Source organism: Chrysemys picta, chromosome 1 (genome assembly GCF_011386835.1).
Source record: "Chrysemys picta bellii isolate R12L10 chromosome 1, ASM1138683v2, whole genome shotgun sequence".
Classification (NCBI taxonomy): domain Eukaryota; kingdom Metazoa; phylum Chordata; order Testudines; family Emydidae; genus Chrysemys; species Chrysemys picta.
Window position 1 is genome coordinate 281,772,730 of NC_088791.1, and position 15,056 is coordinate 281,787,785.

The 15,056-nt window shown below is 41.6% G+C and overlaps 1 protein-coding gene across 17 annotated transcripts in view; it reads left to right on the forward strand.

The window, feature by feature from the left end:
* PCDH9 (protocadherin 9) overlaps window positions 1-15,056 on the forward strand; it is an 890,445-nt gene that overhangs the window by 257,394 nt on the left and 617,995 nt on the right. Inside the window, exon 3 of one of the 17 annotated variants that reach the window (XM_005296961.4) lies at window positions 11,323-13,079. The exons of the other annotated variants lie outside the window; for them this stretch is intronic. Within the exon in view, the coding sequence (XP_005297018.2) occupies window positions 11,323-11,334 (12 nt within the window). The 3' untranslated portion in view covers window positions 11,335-13,079. Of the gene's footprint in view, window positions 1-11,322; window positions 13,080-15,056 lie in introns of those variants that run through there. 17 annotated transcript variants of the gene reach the window in all.

A 15,056-nucleotide genomic window follows, 5' to 3' on the forward strand; every position in this document is an offset into this window, starting at 1 on the left:
ATCTATTATTTGGATACCACGGAGGATTGTCCAAAGAACATCCCAAATCTTACTTCCCTGTTTCCCAGTTCTCTTGGGCTTTTTGTATGGCTGTCCCTACTATGGGATTGCTGTGCCCTCTCAACCTATGTTCAGTCTATTATTAAGATCCTTTTACTCAAGCACACCCCTCTAACAGCCTAATCAAAAGGAGTGCTGCATTTTTCCATCAAACATTGATTCTATCCTTGAATCCCATGTTGCTCTTCAATTCATAATACTTTCAATATATATAAGGCACTGATTTTTATTTAGAGCTTGTCGGTTATCTTTGCCACAGATGAGTAGACATCTAGTCTTAGTAATAAGTGGGAGGAGAAACAAAGTATTTATATGCTGCCAAAAAATTGTCACTCAAGTGAAATCCTTCAGGAAAACAGGTAGTATTGGGCTAAGTGCTACAGTCTTTACTGAGAGCCTAATCACGTGAGCTCTCCATGCATTGACTTCAGTGGCAGTTCTAAAGATGGGAGTATAGAAAGATTGGTCCCTTAGTCCTTATTTGGGCTAAATGATCATTGGATTCAATGGACACTTTATTGATAATGAAGATTCTATAGCATTGTAATGCAGTTTCCAACACAAACTCTGACAGTGAATTAAGCATTATGGTCTTGAACTTGTAAGGTGTTGAAGATTCCAACACCTCACAATGGAAGTGCTCGTTACATTGCAAGACTGAAGTTTTTGAGACTAAGAAACTTCCATATGGGCAAAACTAGTTGCAATGAGTGTGTAATAAAAAAGGTCTTAGAGTTACCTATGGTATAGATTTTTTAAAAAAAATATTATTCATGGGAATTCACTGAATTTATACACACATGCTTGCTATTCTCCCTTTACTTGTAGCCACAACATACAAAAAATAATGTTTCTATTACTACAGTCCCTTCAGTCTGACAGGGTATACAATATCACTGGGGGAAAATAAATTAAAACATGTTTACAAATTTATTTTGTTTCTTTACCTATCAAGGTGCAAAACTCTTGCAGCTTCTAGAAGTTATTGCAATAAAGTAGTTAGCATTCTGATTACCAGACAGACAGACAGATATTTTATCCATCCATCCATCCATTCACATTGTTCCTTTTTTCTTTAAGATTAGTATGGCTCAAGGAACATGGATTTCTCAGCAGGACTCCAGGATTCCAGTGGTTGTGTTTTTGGAATGGATTCTAGATTGTTAAATAGTCTCTAAATATAACCTTAGAAGAGCCAAATAAGAATGCCAGGTCTAAAACTGTCAGACACATTTCACCATTTGGCTATGACACAAGGGCATTTTTTATTTTAATTTAGAAATTTTAATGCAGACATGCATAGCATTAGGGTCCAATTTTCAGACATTATAAACACTTTAGTGTCTACACTGTTACATTTAATGACCAATAGTATTATTACCAGTTAGTACTTCTAGAGTATTATTTATTTTTAGTGCTACTACTAATGTAAGTAAATGTATTTATGAACCTCTGAAATCTCCTCTCTACCTCCACTTTGATGCTCAGAGGACTGCACAGTTAAAATACAAAGTACTTAAAATAACATTTAAAAAGAAAAAAAAAAGCCAAGTATAAAGATATTGCTAAATGCATGGTTGGTCAACACTGACTGAAAATCCATTTCCCATTCCAAAACACAAAATATACATAATTATGTATCAGGTAAAATTGGCTTTGCAGGGGGAACTGCAAAGTGGTTGGGGAAGAGGAATAGAATCCAGTTGCAGGACCTCTCCAGAGTTCCTACCTCAGTTTCTGGGTTATAATGTTAGGCACCTAAATACATACTTTAGGTATCTAAATGCTGATTGTGGCACCAAAATGTCAATTTGGATTCTTCTTCTTCTTAAGTTTAGGCACCTGCGTGTGAAAATTAGACCCACATTTATCACAGAATCACTTGCTAAGCTCCCCAAGCTCCTGTTGACTTCAGCAGAAGTTTTGGGTGTTTGGAATATTTGAGAATCAGGCCCTTGTTTTTAATTAGACCAAATATTTGAATTTTCAATGTGTTAAAGATTAAACCTAACTATCGTAAAAGCTAAGAATTTTAAGAAACAAATAAGAAAAAAGCATATCTGTGATCTCTTTCCACAACTTGTAATGCTTCTTTCACTTCCTCGCCATTATACGTCTCTGTTGGCAAAATTAATTCTCAAATCTCTCTACCTTCCCAGTGATGATAACTTTGTGTGGTTAGTAGCCCTTTCTTTCTAGGCTCCTCTTAAATTTAAGTATAAATAGCGTAGGATCAATTGGATTTGCTTGAAATCTTAAAATTTGTTCAAAAGATATTTGCACAATTTTTGAAAATAGACATTTAATAAAAAAAAAAGAGTGGAGACTAACGCATGAGACCTCAAGGAATGTCAGCAAAGAGATGCTATGACATTATTCTTTATGTTGGGCAAAGCCTAGAAGAATCTGCCTGGCAATATTTCTTGCTTTCTTCTCTTTTTAAGAAGAAGGGGGAAAAAAAGATTTTCTAAGTTTGCCAGGCTCACAAGTGAATAGTAGGCAAAAAAGAGATGCTGATAAAGTTGACAGGTCAAAACACAGGATTGTGGTCAGGGAATTCTGAAGTGAAGAGAATCTTAGAAAACAGATACAGATGCAGTCACCAGATTCCACAGCCTACTTTTTTGTAGTGCCTCACAGCAGCATATACATACATACATGCAGGCTTCCCTAGTATCATTTCCTAGAAAAAAATCTTAAACTTTTCTTGACCTCTGCCTTTGTGAGAGTTATGGATCTCCTTAATGTGGAGAAGAAATAGATATTTCCCACTCTAAGGTGGGTTAGTAGGAAGATACAGGTAGACCCATCAACTCAGACCAAAGTATATGGGGATGGGTTAGCAGAGTTCCAGAAGTGGCTATTTCTCCAGAAAAAAATTCTCTCTTTAACTCCTATACTTGTAGTGACTTCCATGTATAGGATTATTGTCTCATAGTCCTTTCGCAAGAGTTAAAGGACAGCAGTCTATGGAGACTCTTATAGGGTAAAAGTGAAAAATGACACTGCTTTACTATTCTACATATTTGTTTTATATTATGTTTCCTCCTGTATAAGACTGGATGAACCAAATACAGAAGTGATGGATTTTTTTTTCTTAAAAAAAAAAAAAAAAATCAGTATACCACTTATGAGCAAGTCTACAATAACAAACCAGTGTGTAAACATATTGGATAGAAGCATAAATTAGTCAGGAAACTTGAGTGTTGATTGAAATTTCTAATTAAATAGTAAATTCAGTGGAAGCAGGATTAGGGAACTGAGAACTTTTGAAAAATCTTATTCCACATTTAAAAAAAAAGTGACTTTACAAAATATTCTTTGGCACATTATTATTCAATCTTAAGTCAGTGAAAAATAAAATCATTAAGGGCCTAATTTTGCCATGCTTGCTCACATGGAGTAGTACTTCACTCTGCAAGTAGTTAAGCCTTCTTTAGTTGAGACTATTCAGGAAGCAAGGATGGCAGAATCTGTTTTGCAGCTTTGAAAATATCCTGCTTGTGTCAGCTGTAGGATTTTGTACTGTGAGCAGCTCTAGTTCCTAGTCCATAGTTCCTTTTCACGTTCTTTGCTCTCAGAATGTTTCAAATATCTTTTTGGAAAAGGGAAGGAAGAAAGAAAAAAGAGAAAGAAAGAACAATTAAAAATTGTGCTTTGGAGGGTTAATTAATACTTCTGCCTTTGTGTCCTCCCTCCCATGCAATCTCCTGTATTCATTTTTGAAACACAGCACTTGAAAGTGTTGCTGTGAGGCTCACATCATGTAGTCGGTTCTCCTTTCTCTGTTGGAAGTCACTGGTTAGTCCTCAGGCTTGCCTCAGACATGTGCACAAAATTACCATTTGGAATAAGTATGAGCTGATCTTGCTCAGAGCACTACCTTACATTTCAGCATCTTGAGTCAGAACTGTTTTACTTTCCTGCTGACTCAGTAGGGATTTTCATGAAATAGTAAAAATTAGGGTTTGAAGAAGTCTTAGGTCACATAGCCCACCTGCATGTAGTGGTGGGCAACCTGAGGCCTACAGACCATCAGGGTAATCTACTGGCAGGCCGCAAGACTGGGTTCGCCATTCCCAGCCAATGGGAGCTGCGGGAAGCGGTGGCCAGCATGTCCCTGCAGCTGCCATTAAAAATGTCAAATGTATAATATAATATAATTATAATATAACATACTGTGAATAAAATGTCAGCTGTTTGGTACCTTTATTTTAAAATTACTATATATGTTTGAGATATTTTTATCTGATGAATGAAATGAGATAATTGGTGAGGTAATTTAGAATACAACATAATCTAATACATAGCACTCATCAAATTAAAATGGTTGATCAGGAATTATTCTGTGTATAGTAGCATAATTTTTTTGCCCTTCATATACTGGCATAAAAATGCTTCTGGAATGGAATGAGGTCTTTCCTTGAAACATATTCTCTATTTACTTTGCTTGTAATTTGTGTTATGTATCACCAATTATATCTTGGCTCTTTGCCTATCATAGTGGATATTCTGTTACAGTTGCAAAATCATCTCCTCTGGGAGATCGGGTGGCTTAGAACAGTGCATTACATTTCCCACTAAGACTGAATTTAGGAAAAAATAAGTTTTCCAGAAACTTTTACTAATGGAGGTTGGATAACTACCAGAAATGATGCTACCACAACAAAGAACTGAGGTATTCTAGATAGACCTTGTGCTCAGTTGTCATTTGAGTAGCAGCTTGCTATGTCAGTTGTCAACATATCTCTTTCTGGTGTCCTTTAATTGTATTCTGTTTAAAATAAGTACTTCAAAGAGACACCTGCTGGGGAAACCAGAGAAGAATCTCTGCAGTATTCTGGCAAACAGATGCAGTTACCCTACCCTGAGCAGTTAATTAATTTAAACTTGAAGAAGTAGTCATGCCTGTTGTTTTCAGTAAGGAGACAGGTGAAGTGACAGGGCCTCTGAAATGTATGTGTATTCATGCAACTATGAGCTGGGCATGGTCTTCTCACCCAGTTGCTTTGGCTGTCTGCTCATGTACTCAGGACTGGCTCTGGCTTTTTGGCTGCCCCAAGCCACAAAAAAAAAAAAAAAAAAAAACCACGGGGCGCCCAGAACGGCAAAGCAAAAAAAAAACCTGCGGCGCGGCCGGAGGTGGGTGCAGGGGGACCAGCTAGCGGGGGGGGGAGGGAGTGGGCGGGAGAGAGAGAGGAGGGGGCGGCCAGGGCTATAGTGGGGCGCTGCCACACGGCCCCTCCCGCCGTGCCGCCTTCTGCCGCCTGCCGGGAGGGCTCCGCTCCGCTCCGGTCAGCGGGGGGGGGTGGGCGGGGGAGAAGGACGAGGCCTGCCCTGCCGGGCTTGCTGCAGGACACTCCTGTCCTCCACGCCACTGCCCCCTACAGGGCGGCCGGAGCGGAACAAAAGAAAAGCGGCCGTGCCGCCCTAGGATTGGGCGGAATGCTGCCTCGTTCAATCTGCCGCCCCAAGCACCAGCTTGCTCAGCTCGTGCCTGGAGCCGGCCCTGCATGTACTTAAACACATGGTCTGTAACACAGGACAGAAAATGCAAATAGGCTGCTAGCTTTTTATCTCGGATTCCCCTGCCCCATATATTTTTTCACTTCCTTTGAAAATATGAGAGACATTAGAAATCTTAACTGCTGTCTGTAATTGTGAAGGGGAGAGACACATTATTACTAAAGGAAAACCCAGTGGGAAATGTAGGAATCTCAAAACTATTTTATAGAATGACAGATAAAAATGACTAAGTAATCCAAGACAAGGTCTACAGTGCACGATGACTATCTGTATTCCAAACCTAGAATCTCTACTGATAGGATGTTTTATCTGATGGAGGATAACCTACTTCTGGTGATTAGTTTAAATGGAGCCCCCAAGAAAAAGACCATTTTACTTGAAGCAAAAAGTAATCAGACACTTTTTTTTAGTCTTTCCTATTTACAGATAAAGAACTATTTGACTGTCTGAGAATAGTTAAGTGTAGCAGTCCATGGTAGTCAGGTTAAAAAAAATCTGTTGGTCAGCTCATTTGATTGAGGATAAAATGTGCAGCCTTTCATAAATTTTCAGGTTAGACACTCGGGCTTTAGGATGCAGTAACTTTACTGAAATCTCCTGGGAAACAGAGATCAGCATTCAACTCATATTTTTTCCCTTATCAGGATGATTTTTGAGCTAAACTTTTTTTTTTAAGGTGCCTATGTTGTACTCACAAAATGTGTGCGTACATGGTGAAAGCGTGCATTGGGATGCACAAAGCACATTTGCATAGCTACAAGAATGCAGCTTTGCACACAGAAAGTCCTTCCATGTCTAAATACCCCTTTATACATGCAGTTAACTTTTTAAAATGCAGATACATACTAGTGCATGTGCACACACATTTTGTGGGCACAACTAAATGTATTGAATATTTGACCCACTGAGTCAATTATTCCACATAGTAGGGATGAGGGGGCAGGGACTATTTCTAGTATATATTGTAGATTAATGTATCTCTTTTATTTGCTGATTGTGATTTACAAAAGAGACTTAAACTCATTCTATTGTTCTATGAACCTAGTGTAATTCCTTTATTTTTTTAAGGCCACAGGCCACCACTAATACACTAATATGGGGCGAGCTATTGTTAGTGTCAGATCAGAATTCATTAAACTACAATGTGGGATACAGCAGTCCATTATTAAAGCCAGGTTATGTCATAGCACTGTTGTCAATGAGAAGGTGAACAGTTCATGGAGGATTACTAGTGCAGTCACTCATAATTAGCCTACAGAATGTAGAATGTCAATTTGCAACATCTTCAGATTGTTTATGCCCACAGGGCCTGAAAGCTCAGTTTAACATATTGTAGTAGATCTTACTGTTATTTCCTTGACTTGTACTGCTCCTTGTCTCCCAGTGAAATGAGACCTACCATTCCCCCATCCACCCAGCTCCCTACGCAAAAAAAATCTCATTTACACAGAATAACAGTATCAAAATAAAATGACATTGATGCATTTTTTTCCTAAGACCGGAAATGATATTTTCCAGCTTCATGAAGGACATAAAGCATGTTCTGTGGTTACAGGGCCGGCTCCAAGTTTTTTGCTGCCCCAAGCAAAAAAATTTTCCCGCGCCCCCTGGCCCTGCCCTAACTCCGCCCCTTCCCCGCCCCATTCCATCCCCTTCCCCAAATCCCCGGCCCCGCCTCTTCCCCCAGGCGTGCCGCATTTCCCCACCTACCCCTCCCTCCCAGGCTTTCCTGGGAGGGAGTGGGGAGAAGCGGAGTGGTGGCGCACTTGGGGGAGGAGGCGGAGGTGAGCTGGGGGAACGGTTCCTCTTTCCCCCTCCTCAGGGTTACTTCCTGTGGCCCTCCCTGCGCCCCCCACTGCCGCAGCTCACCTCCGCTCCGCCTGCTCCCCTGAGTGCACCGCCGCCGCTCCGCTTCTCCCCCTCCCAGGCTTGCCGTGAAACAGCTGATTTGCGTGGCAAGCCTGGGAGGGAGGGGGGAGAAGCGGAGCGGCGGCAGCACGCTCAGGGGAGCAGGCGGAGCGGAGGTGAGCTGCGGCGGTGGGGGGAAGTTCCTCTGCCCTCCCCCTCCAGGGCTACTTCCTGCGGCCCTCCCTGCGCCCCCCACTGCCGCAGCTCACCTCCGCTCAGGGCCGCTCCTGGCTTTTTGCGCCCCAAGCAATTAAAAAAAAAAGGAGCCAGAGTGCCGCCCCTTGGAAAGAGCTGCCCCAAGCACGTGCTTGGAGCGCTGGTGCCTAGAGCCGGCCCTGTGTGGTTAGCAGGAGTGTGGATATAGCTGAGGTATAGCTAAAGTTAATGTGAGTGGAATTTGATTTGCCATGTGGGTGGAAGTTGATTTGCTTGTCTAAGTTCTCTGCATTGTTGTGTGCATCTATAGGTTTAACAATTATGCTAGTGAAGTACTCTGCTGTCGCAGCTGGGTAGCGTGAGTAAGAGGTGACAAGAAGATCACTGTTAGGGTAATTTCTGACTGATGCTGTTAAGCCTTGATTTAGGCTTCTTCTGCACAGCTTGGCCCATGCACACAAAACAAAACTGTTGGACTGTGCTGAGATTATATAGCCTGACTGAACATGTATAGTTAATGTAAAATACTCTGGCATTGAGACTGCAGATTCAACTTAGTTGCTGTGAGAACTTGAAAACAGACAGAGACTCCGCTGTTCTCTTTGCTCTTGTACATCTTGCAACTCTCAAAACCCTTAAGTTCATTTTTCTTCTGTTTTGGAGAGAACGGGAGATTACTATTCATCACAAAAATCAACTTCCGAAGAACAGATCTGAAGGATAAAAGAAGCCTCTGCTTATCCATATGTGTATTAGGTTACCAACCTCTCGTAGATTGGTTGAGACTATTAAACAGGCATCCCAGTACAAGCAACTAGCTATGCCAAAGTGTAGCAATGGCTCAGTGGCGATATAGATTGAATAATCAGAACGTGTATTTTGAAAAGGAAATTAGGTACAGACATTTGGATCTTCAATGCATTAATGTCACAACTTTGATACTATTAGATGTGTATTTAAGAACAGGAGAAAAATGTTTTAAGTGGTTATAAGAAATGATTTCTTAACTGCCAAAAGCAGCTGATAATAATTTGGAAATTTAGTGTTTAGGTTTTATTTGTGTTTATTTCCATACCAGAGACTGTTTACATAATAATTAGTGCTGTCGATTAATCGCAGTTAACTTACATAATTAACTCAAAAAATTAATTGTGATTAATCACAGTTTTAATCATACTGTTAAACAATAGAATAGCAATTGAAATTAATTAAATATTTTGGATTTTTTTCCACATTTTCATATCTATTGTATTCTGTGTTGTAATTGAAATCAAAGTGTACATTATTTTTTATTACAAATATTTGCACTGTAAAAATAATAAACAAAAGAAATAGTATTTTTAAATTCATAGAGTCATAGAATATCAGGGTTGGAAGGGACCTCGGGAGCTCATCTAGTCCAACCCCCTGCTCAAAGCAGGACCAATCCCCAACTAAATCATCCCAGCCAGGGCTTTGTCAAGCCTGACCTTAAAAACCCCTAAGGAAGGAGATTCCACCACCTCCCTAGGTAACCCATTACAGTGCTTCACCACCCTCCTTGTGAAAAAGTTTTTCCTAATATCCAACCTAAACTTCCCCCACTGCAACTTGAGACCATTACTCCTTGTTCTGTCATCTGGTACCACACAGAACAGTCTAGATCCATCCTCTTTGGAACCCCCTTTCAGGTAGTTGAAAGCAGCTATCAAATCCCCCCTCATTCTTCTCTTCTGCAGACTAAATAATCCCAGTTCCCTCAGCCTCTCCTCATAAGTCATGTGCTCCAGCCCCCTAATCATTTTTGTTGCCCGCTGCTGGACTCTTTCCAATTTTTCCACATCCTTCTTGTAGCGTGGGGCCCAAAACTGGACACAGTACTCCAGGTGAGGCCTCACCAATGCCGAATGATCATGTCCCTTGATCTGCCCCCAATGTTCCTACTTATACAGCCCAAAATGCCATTGGCCTTCTTGGCAACAAGGGCACACTGTTGACTCATATCCAGCTTCTCGTCCACTGTAACCCCTAAGTCCTTTTCTGCAGAACTGCTGCCTAGCCACTCGGTCCCTAATCTGTAGCAGTGCATAAACCTCATACAAGTACTGTAGTGCAATCTCTTTGTTGTGAAAGTGCAATTTACAAATTTAGGGTGGAGGTTGTTACATAACTGGACTCAAAAAGAAAACAATATAAAATGTCAGAGCCTACAAGTCCACTCAGTCCTATATCTTGTTCATCCAATCGCTAAGACAAACAAGTTAGTTTACATTTACAGGAGATAATGCTGCCCTTTTCTTAATTACAATGTCACAAGAAAGTGAGAACAGGCATTTGCATGGCATTTTGTAGCCGGCATTGCAAGGTATTTATGTGCCAGATATGATAAACATTCATATGCCCCTTCATGCTTCGTCCACCATTCCAGAGACTTGCTGCTAATGCTCATTAAAAAGAATGCATTAATTAAATTTGTGACTGAACTCCTTTGGGGAGAACTGTATGCCCCCTCCTCTGTTTTACCCACATTCTGCCATATATTTCATGTTATAGCAGTCTCAGATGATGACCCAGCACATTTTAAGAAAACTTTCATTGCAGATTAGACAAAACACAAAGAAGGTACCAATGTGAGATTTCTAAAGATAGCTACAGCATTCGACTCGAGGTTTAAGAATCTGAAGTGCCTTCCAAAATCTGAGAGGGATGAGGTGTGGAGCATGCTTTCAGAAGTCTTAAAAGAGCAACACTCCAATGCAGAAACTATAGAACCGGAACCACCAAAAAAGAAAATCAACCTTCTGCTGGTGGCATCTGACTCAGATAATGAAAATGAACATGCATTGGTCCGCACTGCTTTGGATTGTTATCGAGCAGAAACCGTAATCAGCATGGATGCATGTCCCCTGGAATGGTGGTTGAAGCATGAAGGAACATAAGAATCTTTAGCACACGCGGCACGTAAATATCTTGCGACACTGGCTACAACAGTGCTATTAGAATGCCTATTCGCACTTTCAGGTGACATTGTAAACAAGAAGAGGGCAGCATTATCTCCTGCAAATGTAAACTAACTTGTTTGGATGAGTAATTGGCTGAACAAGAAGTAGGACTGAGTGAACTTTCAGGCTCTAAAATTTTACATTATTTTATTTTTGTTTGTTTTTTGTGTGCATAATTCTAAATTTGTAAGTTCAACTTTCATGATAGAGATTGCACTACAGTACTTATATTAGGTGAACTGAAAAATACATTTTTACAGTGCAAATACTTGTAATCAAAAATAAATATAAAGTGAGCACTGTACTCTTTGTATTCTGTGTTATAATTGAAATTAATATATTTGAAAATGTAGAATACATCCAAAAATATTTAAATAAAAATAATAAATAGAGATGTCCCATCTCCTAGAACTGGAAGGGACCTTGAAAGGTCATTGAGTCCAGCCCCCTGCCTTCACTAGCAGGACCAAGTAGTGATTTTGCCCCAGATCCCCAAGTGGCCCACTCAAGGATTGAACTCACAACCCTGGGTTTAGCAGGCCAATGCTCAAACCACTGAGCTATCCCTCCCCCCTTATTTGAATAAGTGGTATTCTATTATTGTTTAACAGTGTGATTAATCGCATGATTAATCGCAGTTAATGTTTTTAATCGCTTGATAGCCCTAATAATGATACCACTGTTGTTTCAGATCACTCCATGATAACGACTCACACATCACAACTGTATATCCTTTTTTTACATACTCTGTTGAATTCTAGTTAAGTATTCTGTCTGATTTTTAAGAGTTCACTATATCTGAGAGAATGAAGTTGGATCGTGTCAACAAGGTTTGGATACTAAATTACTTAATTGTTGTTCAGTGAATTTCCTGAAGTTGATAATTTAGTGGGTGAAGATAGAAAAAGGCAGGGGAGTGGGGCTAACAACTTAGAAAATTGATGTATAAAGAAGAGGGTTTCAGTGTACACTTGTCTCAGTTCATATAGAGGATTACTAGTTCAATGGATTGGCAATGAGAGAAAAAGAATGGTCTTCTGGTTAAGGCATTGGACTTGGGATGCAGATGTTCTAGATTAAATTCCAATTATTTCCTCTGTGATTAATCGTGCGATTCTATAAAACTGGAATAATACTTCCTTTCCTACTTTCACAGGCATCTTGTGAGAATAAATACAGTCATATTTGGGAGGCCTATCATGATGCCAACATATAGGGTATGGTCTACACAGCATTTTGGAGCCTGGGGAGTGAGCCTCCCAGCCCGGTTGACAGACTTAGGCTAGTGGGGCTTGTGCTAGCACTCTAAAAATAGCTGTATATACATCACTTTTAAGTTGTGGCTCAGGCCGGAGCTCGGGCTCTGAAGCTACGGGTGGCATCTCTGTCTCTCTGTCTCTCTCTAGTTGACAGCTTAAAAAAAAAAATTAAGGGCAACATCTTGTTTTAATGTGGGTTTTTAAAAACAGCAATGACCTTTGGAAGTTGCATTGTCTTTTTGCTAGTTTATGACGGAATCCATACTAGCCTGATTTGTCACAAGACAGCATCAACCGCTGAGGAGAATTGTAGAACCGCTCTCTGCTTCTTATCTTGTTCTCTTTCATCTTTCTTATTTCTTTCTGCTTTTGTGTTTACCCTTTAGTTCAACCTAAAGACACCTTCAGCTTTACCCACGGGGAGGAAAAGCTAAGAAGAGGTGCAAAAACACATCTATATGAACATCAGTATGTCAGTGAGAGAGGCGTTCATATCAGAAGAGGATTAATGTCTCTTTTCTAGTGACTGGGGAGTAGGAAGAGGGGTGAGAGGGGAATGGCAGTGTGTAGAAAATGAAATGAGAGGGCTTTTGCAGGTAGTGCCATTACAGAAAAATGGTGTGTTTTAAGGGTTAGAGCAGGGGACTCAGAATTATGTTTCCTGGGACATATTTGGGATTGAACAACTGACTTCTGTGACCTTGGGTAACCTATGTGTCTGTTCATTCACTAAAATAATATATTTACTTTATGTGTGTGTTGAGACTTATTTACTTAATGTTTGCAAAGTGCTTTGAGGCCCTCCGAAGACAAATTATTATGATTAGTAATGGCCCATATTAATTGGTCCATATTCCTTTTATACCCATGTTCCACTAAGAGGTTAGGAAGAATGTCAAAACAGTAAAACTGTTAAACCTGATTCTTCCCTACTTTGCAACTTGCGGAGTCTGGAACCCTCCCACCTCACAGGATGTGAGAGCCCGGGCTCCAGTCCAAGCCCAAACATCTACACTGCAATTAAAGAGCCCTTTAGCCTGAGCCCTAGGAGCCTGAGTCAGGTAGCACTAGGGTTGCCAGTTTTGGTTGGATGTGTTCCTGGAGGCTCCAGGACAGGGGTGAAAGTAACTTAACGGACTTACCAGTATGCAGGGCAGCCAGGGTCCTGGGCAACGTGGAGTGGGGGTCGGCTCTGGGACCCTGGAAGGGGCGGGAGCTCAGGTGGAATGAGTGGGGCTGGAGACAAGCCTCCTCAGCCAGCTCTTCAGCGCTGCCTGGCCTAGCTCCGGCAGTGATTTAAAGGGCCCGGGGCTCTGGCCACTGGCACGGTAGCAGCAGCAGCTGCAGTGGCCGAGAGCCCCGGGCCCTTTAAATTGCCATTGGAACCCCAGGATCAGGGCTGGCTCCAGGCACCAGCCCACCAAGCATGTGCTTGGGGCGGCACCTGGAGGGGGGCGGCGCGGCGCTCTGGCCCGAGAGCAGGGCCGCGACTGGGCTCGCCGCCCTCCCCGCAGCACTCTGGCCGCCGGGGAGAGCGGGCCCGCGGCTGGGCTCGGCACCCTCCTGCCACGCTCTCTGCGGGGAGCGGGGGGCAGCGGGAGGCTTTTTTGCCTGGGGCGGCAAAAAAGCTAGAGCTGACCCTGCCCAGGATAGTGACGGTGGTGGCCGGGAACCCCAGGCCCTTTTAAATTGCTGGGACCCGGGGCAGCTGCCCCTTTCCCCCCCACCCCTACTCCTATCAGCGGCCCTGCCGGTATGGTCAGCTGTGTATCAGCGACCACTTTCTTACCGGAATGCTGGACTGGACCGGACTGGCTTACTTTCACCCCTCTGCAGGACAATCCTGGAGGGTTGGCAACCCCAGCTGGTATGATTTTAATGACAGGGTAGACACAGACAGAGATCTTCCTATCTAAATAAACAAGCCAACACGTGAGAAGGGAAATAGGTATGGAGCAGTGACATAGCAGTGACATTGTGGCACAACCTAGACTAGGACCCAGCTCTCCCAAGTCCCAGTCCAGAGACTTGGAACATATTACTTCTCCACAACAATCTGCTTGTTATAAATTATAGAGACTTCCCAGATACCAAGGGAAGATTATTTGGAATATTGTTCACAACTTTTCTGTCATGTTATCAATGACATCTGTGTTTTAACAAATTTTCAGACGAGTTAATTCCCAGGAAGCTTTTATAATATAAAGAATTGTTAGACAAACTATTACTGAATCTCACGTAGACAATATGTTCCTTAGGGAATGTAAGTTTCAAAGGCCTGCCAGATGTATTTCAACACAATAGTCAATATTAAGAGCAAATGTCTATTCTATAATTGTGTATATTGCTATGACAATTGGTAGAGAATAGAGGGAAATAACTGATAGATACTGTTGATCAAAGCACCAATATTTACATAGGTCTTCTCTAAAACAGACCCTTTGCAGTGAGTTACCATTCCATTAATTCACCTCTCTCTTACCTGTAAAGAACTGTCCTGGAAAGACAGTGTTTAATTCACCTGCAGACAGCATTGTTTCATGCAGTTAGTATTGGGCATTAAAAATGAATTTGCACTTAAAAAAAAAATAGAACACCAGACTCTTAGCCTGTTAGCTGGAGGAACACTGACCTGACATACTCTGGCTGTGTAAATCAGATGAACGTTGATCAAAAGAAATTTGCTTATGTCTTTGTGAAGACAGTTTTTCATGAAACATTATTAATTTTCAGTTGTATATTTAAAATCTTATTTTTGGTTTCCAGATGTTAATGAATCCTACCATTTATTAGTAGGGTCCTACCAAATTCATGGCCATGAAAAAGGCATCACGTACCATGAAATCTGGTCTCCCCTCATGAAATCTGGTCTTTTGTGTGCTTTTACCCTATACTGTACAGATTTCATGGGCGAGACCAGCATTTCTCAAATTCGGGATCCTGCCCAAAAGGAAGTTGCAGGGGAGCCATAAGGTTATTTACGGGGATTGCGGTATTGCCACGCTTACTTCTGCCCTTCCTTCAGAGCTCGGAGGCTGGAGAGCGGTGACTGTTGGCCGAGTGCCCAGCTGTGAAGGAAGCACCATGCCAGTAGCAGCACAAAAGTAAGGGGGGCAATACTATACCATGTCACTCTTACTTCTGCGCTGCTGCCTTCAGAACTGGG